At 45.2% G+C, this 6,000-nt stretch overlaps 1 protein-coding gene across 4 annotated transcripts in view; it reads left to right on the top strand.

Annotated features, from left to right (window-relative positions):
- Positions 1-533: 533 nt before the first annotated feature.
- The window catches only part of LOC117362998 (F-box/WD repeat-containing protein 7-like), a 113,385-nt gene continuing 107,918 nt past the window's right edge, over positions 534-6,000 (top strand). For 2 of the 4 annotated variants that reach the window (XM_033950117.1, XM_033950116.1), the window contains exon 1: positions 688-894. In XM_033950117.1, coding sequence (XP_033806008.1) covers positions 772-894 — 123 coding nt within the window. In that variant the 5' untranslated portion in view covers positions 688-771. The other 2 variants (XM_033950118.1, XM_033950120.1) reach the window with 2 other exon arrangements.

The following is a 6,000-nucleotide window of genomic DNA, read 5'->3' as shown; positions in this document are numbered from 1 at the left end:
CTGTACAGCGCTGTGTACGTCTGGTAGTGCTATAGAAATAATTCATAGTAGTTGTGTGAAGTTTCAGTCTTTGGGAAACAGAGCTGAGATTGTGATGTCATAATGCCTCATTCCACCACTAAGAGCCAACTTCATCAGTGATGTCACAATGGCTTATTGTCCTGTGCTCCCCTCTGCCTTCCAACCCAGCCCCCTTAACTGTATCCATGACATCCTGTTTGTCTGTTTAGATTGTAAGCTCTTTGGAATAGGGACTGTCTTCTTCTTTGTGACTCTACAGCACTGCGTGCGTAGTGGTGGGAAGAGTTTCAGTCTTTGGGAGGCAGAGCTGAGCTTGTGATGTCATAATGCCTCATTCCACCAATAAGAGCCAACCTCATCAGTGATGTCATAATGGCTTATTGTCCTGTGCTCCCCTCTGCCCCCTTAACTGTATCCATGACATCCTGTTTGTCTGTTTAGACTGTAAGCTCTTTGGAGCAGGGACTGTCTTCTTCTTTGTGACTCTGTACAGCGCTGTGTACGTCTGGTAGCGCTGTAGAAATAATTTATGGCAGTAGAAGAAGTTTCCGGCCACAGGGAAGCGATTTCAGCCGGCGTTGCCTGTGGGGGGCGGAAGTGACGCGCCGGGGCGTCCCCGGCGGAAGTGATGCACGTCGGCGTGCCGCTCCCGGAAGCGGTAGGTGGTGCGGCGCCTGCGCAGTGCAGGCTGAAGGCCGCCGCCGCGTTTCGTTCCCGCGGGTTCCGGGGGTCGTGGCCGGCAGGGAGGGGATGGCGGAGCAGGAGGGCTCCGAGCCCAGGGTGGACATCAACCGAGCGGGAGTGAAGGAGCTGGAGGCGGCGCTCAGCGGCATCGGCCGCAGAAGGGCGCGAGCCATCGTGCGGAAAAGGGAGGTGAGCGCCCTCGAGGGTCGGAGGGGGAGGGGGAGGGGAGCTGGCGGTTGCTTCATCCCCCCCCCCCCCCACCGCCGTTAGTCGTCTCTGCTCCAGGTCTCCTCCTCGACCTGCCTTTCACTTCTATAGGGCTGAAAGGTGTACGCGGCGCTGTACACTTGGGGATGCGGAAGCCAAGGGGCAAAGAGGTGGTTTTCCATTTGCTACCTTCTGCTCCCCTGAGAGAGAACTGCTGTGGTGCTTTCTTATTTATTTCTGGTATTGGGGGGGGGTTTCCTTTCTCAGGAGGATTAGAAAGCAGCTGATCTTCATGTAAAGGTTGTAAAATGGAAATGATGGTTTACATTGCATTAAAACTTCTACTAATCATTTCTCTAGCGCTACTAGACATAAACAGAAGAGAGAGTCCCTGCTCAAAAGACAGACAAACTGGACAAGAAGGTTCATCAGGTGGGGGAATTACACAGGGAATGAGAAGACAGATCTTGGTGCTTAGCAGGTGGGCTGCAGTTTGGAATTGAAAGCTTTGAAGCTGGATTTCAGTACTGCCAGAAACGGAGCCTCAGGCAGTTCCAGGCATACAGTGCAGCAAAGTAGAAGGGACAGAGTCTGGAGTTGGCCGTAGAGGACCTACCCGATGAGCGGAGTGTGGGGAGAGAAGAGAAATGCTAAGGCGCCATAGAGCAAATATACTTCTAGGTCAGTAAAAGGAGTTTGAACTGTATGCAAAAATGGATAGGGAGCCAATGACGTGTTAATGTGGGCATAGCGACATTGACGGAACATGAGGCATGTAGCAGAGATTGAAGGGGTGGTTTCGCGGAAGGCCAGTGAGAAGCAGGTTGCAGTAGTCTAGGCAAGAGGTGCTCTCAGAAAGGAATGGTCTGATTTTAAAGAAATGACAGGATTTGGCAGTCTTTTGGATATGTAAAGAGGAGAGAGATGAGTCGATGATTACCCTGAGATTGCAAGCAAACAAGATAGGGAGGATGGGGGGGGGATGTTCACAGATATAGAGAATGGGGGAAGGGGAGAGAAAGGTTTAGATGGAAAGATAAGGAGCTCAGTCTTGACCACATTTCATTTTAGATGGCAGGTAGCCATCCAGGTAGCGATGTCAGACAAGCAGGTTGAAACCTGGGACTGAATGTTTGTCGTGATGTGAGTTATCGGCATACAGGTGATACTGAAAGGCCTGAAAGGAGATTCGAGCACCAAGGAAAAAAGAAGTGGTCCCAGGACAGAGCTCTGAGGTACACTGACTGACAGCAGGATTGCAGTGGAGGAGGGTTCACCACAGCTTATGCTAAAGCTGCAGAAAATCATGCTAACAAGAGCCCTGAAATCAAAGTGAAGACAGTGTATCGATGAGTAGGTGGTGATTTACCATGTCAGAAGCTGAGGATAGATCAAGAAGGATGAGGATGGAGTAGAGGCCTTTGGAGACTTGTGTAAGGGCCGTTTCTGTAGAATGAAGAGGGCGAAAGCTCAATTGAATCGGGTCAAGGATAGCTTGAGATGAAAGAAAGTCAAGACCACAGCAGTAAACACCACATTCAAGTAGCTTAGATAAGGGCAGGTAGGGTCCAGGGAAGGTTTTTTTGAGGAGTGGTGTAACATCTTTGAAGATGTCGGAAAGTGATAGGCTGAGTAAATAGCAGATAGAGGGGATGAGAATAGTCAAGATAGTGGTAAGTAAATGAATGGGGATGGGATTAGAGGAACAGGTGGTGAGTTTGGAGGAGGAAAGAAAACATGCAGATTCCTTCTTCATAATTTCAGGAAAGTAAAATAAGGTGGCAAGGGACAAGAGAGGGTAGAGAGAGCAGGCTGGGGTAGGTGGTGAACATTGTCGTAGAAGTACTTAGCCATAGTTGGGGAGGGAAAGTGACAGGGGCTGGAGGTGGGGGGAACCTTTAGTAAGGAGCTCAGTGTGGGAAAGAGGCAGCTTGGGTTGGATCTGAAAGTCGTGTGTAGTAATCTTGTTTGGCAAGTGAGAGAGCAGATTGGAAGGCAGTCCGGAGGAATTTGAAATGAATGAAGTTTGTATGAGTATGGAACTTGAGCCAGAGCCATTCAGCAGACCTGGCACAGGAGTGTCCTAGGGCTGGGGTTTGGGGCACCTTACAGAGTGAGGAGGAGACAGCCTCATTTACAGACTTGTGTAGCATAGTGGAAGAAAGGAGGGTGTGAAAGGGTAGTTGAGAGAGTGCCAGAGTCAATAGCCTGAAGATTCCTAAATATACAGGAGGTGATGGATTGTGAAAGTTATCAGATGATTGTCAGAGAGGGGAAGGATTCAGTGGAGAAATCTGTGCTAGAGCAATTGGAGAAGAAGCCACTTCAGGCAGTGGTCATTCTGGTGGGTTGGGGTGGTGGAGAGATCAAATGAGGATGTTAGGGCTGGAAGCCTAGATTGATAAGAGTCAAAGGAGTCGTTAGATGGATGTTCAAAAAAGAGGGGTTGAAGTCAAGGAGGAATGAAGAGAGGAACTTCTCAGAGGGGAGGTAAATGACAGCTACATAATCCTTACGGATTGCTTTTGAATTTGGACAAGAGAATCATATAGTTTCTGTTAAAATCTAGTGGCCGCTCTCCTGAGTCATTGGTAGGTCCTAGGTCTCAAATTTGTTTTTTGAATTTTTCATCCTGCCTTAAGGCTCTTGTTCTCTTGCACCCCGATTCATTTGAAAAGTATTTCTTTATTTTATTATTCTTCATACACTGCTTTGACTCAAGTATTTCTCCCTATCAGTCCTGGAGTGTTAAGTGACTTGCCCAGGGTCACAAGGGGCAGTGCTGGGCTTGAGGCTGCAGCCCTAACCACTAGGCCACCTCTTTCTCAAGTCTTCCAGCTTCTTTGCCCTTTCTTCCTTGATCAGATATTTGTTCTAAAGAAGCATTTGTATTAAAAACCAACTAGTTCTAGTACAAAACCCAATTTCTCCTTGGACAAGTCACTTAATCCTACTGTGTCTAAATTTTACTCAGCCTAGCTAGTCTGACTAGTTTTTCATGCCACAAACTCTGTGTTGATCTTAGCTACTTCTCACAGACTTTGCCCTCTTGCTTCCCAAAGCTAATGATACTCTAGGTTTATTACATACACTTTGCTTCTCAGTCCTATACAGTTGGGAGTTTTGCACTTGTACCTGTTTGTTTTTTTAAAATCTAACGAAGCGCCATTATTTACTACGCATAGTCCATCCAGTCTGGCTCAACAAAGGGCCAAAAGTTGTGCCCTAATGATCGGAGCAGCTTACACCCCTCTATTTCATGTTTAATATATGAAGAAGGTAAAGGATTTTTTTCTGTACGGGTCCTCTGTCTTACCTATTTTTGAATTATTTGTTCTCCTTCTCATCTTCAACTGGATGGTGTTCCAGGCATCCACTACCCTTTAGTTCATATGCTCTTGTTCTGTTTTCCTGTTTCTGAAACAGATTTGTTTGTATGCCAGGGGCTGCATTTCTATAAAAATTTTTAATTGTGATTAATTGCACAGTTAAAGGTATTTAAAAAATTTTTATTTACCCCCCTTTTTTTTTTTTTTTTTTACAAAACCGCGATAGCATTTTTTAGCGCAGGCCAGCGTGCTGAATGCGCTGCTCCCGATACTCATAAGAGTTGGGAGCAGCGCAAAGCATTCAGCGCGCCAGTTTTGCTAAAAACTGCTATTGTGATTGTAAAAAGGGGGTGGGGTTAATTACTTATGTCCTACCGTAGCTTCTTCTGATTGGGCAAACCACTTAACTCTATTGTCCAGGTACAAAGTAAGTACCTGTATATAATACATAAACTGAAACGCAGTCTATCAAATCCCATTGCATTCCCCTTTCCCAGAGGACTTCTAATCTCCCTCCCACTCCTCAATAACTTCCTTCCCTTCCTTTTTCTCTTTCTGGGGCTCTTTTGTGACTGATGTAGAACAGGTAAAAGTGAATTGATTTTTCACTCTTTCCAAGAGTTCAAAGACCAGGGGACACTTTACATGAAAATAACTTTAAAACAAATAGGAAGAAATACAGTATTTTTCATTCAAAGAATAGTTAAGTTCTGAAGCAGTTAGCATAGCTGGGTTTAAACAAGTTAAGAACATTGGAATGGTCATACTGGGACAGACTGAAGGTCCATCAAGGCCAGGATCCTGTTTCCAACAGTGGCCAACCTAGCTAGAGCCCAAGTAGGAAAAGAGATTCTGTCTAGTCTAGTCTTCGGTTTATATACCAGGTCATCGCTCGTCGGAGCTTGACTCAGTTTACAAATAGTCAGAAGACTAGAATGTCCATAAATGATGTAGAATAGAGTGTTTAATATTAAAAACTATCATAAAATCAAACTTGCAGCATTTGTTGAAGTCGTAAGCTACAACGCCGGCAAGCCTTTTTGTTTATTGAGCCCCATTTTTAATTTTTTAATCGGACTCGCATGACACTAGTACGATTTCCTACAGGCCAGCCTTCTTGTACAGTGATGTGAGGCTCCTGAAGAAGGTACAACTTGCTGTACCGAAATGCTTGCAGCGTTGAATGTGAATTATAGATCTGTATTTCTGCTCTAAATAAAAGACTTTCCCACTTGTTTTTTCTGTGTCCTAGAAATAGCCCATAGTCTGCTATTGAGACAGACATGGGAGATTCTTGTGACCTGGACTGACCACTCTTGGAAACAGGATACTGGGCTAGATGGACCATGGGTCTGACCCATTCATGGCTAGTCTTATATTCTTATGTTTTGAGCTAAACAGTCATCTTCTTTGTTTCTGTTTGAATATTTGTCATTCTTTTTCATTTGCACCCATCTCTTTTTCAGAATAAATGTGTTCTTTCAGACCTTGAGCCATTTTGATAGCTCTTCTCTGGACTGACCCTCTTGTATATCTTTCTGGAGTTATGGTTTGCAGACCTAGAAAATACTCCAGTGATTTGTATGGAAGCATGTTTGGGTGGTCTTTTAATTGTTCAAAGGGTCTTTGGTTTTTCTGCTCATTTTATTAGAGTCTTGGGATTTTTAAGTACAGTGCTAGATAAGAACTGGGAGAGGAGATAGGGAGAATGTGATGGGTTAGAAATTTGGAAGGCTTCAGACTGGCTACCATCAGAGAC

This window comes from Geotrypetes seraphini, chromosome 6 (assembly GCF_902459505.1).
Source record: "Geotrypetes seraphini chromosome 6, aGeoSer1.1, whole genome shotgun sequence".
NCBI classification, from domain to species: domain Eukaryota; kingdom Metazoa; phylum Chordata; class Amphibia; order Gymnophiona; family Dermophiidae; genus Geotrypetes; species Geotrypetes seraphini.
The sequence above is the reverse complement of the archived record's forward strand: the minus strand, read 5'-3'. Positions and strand labels throughout refer to the sequence as shown.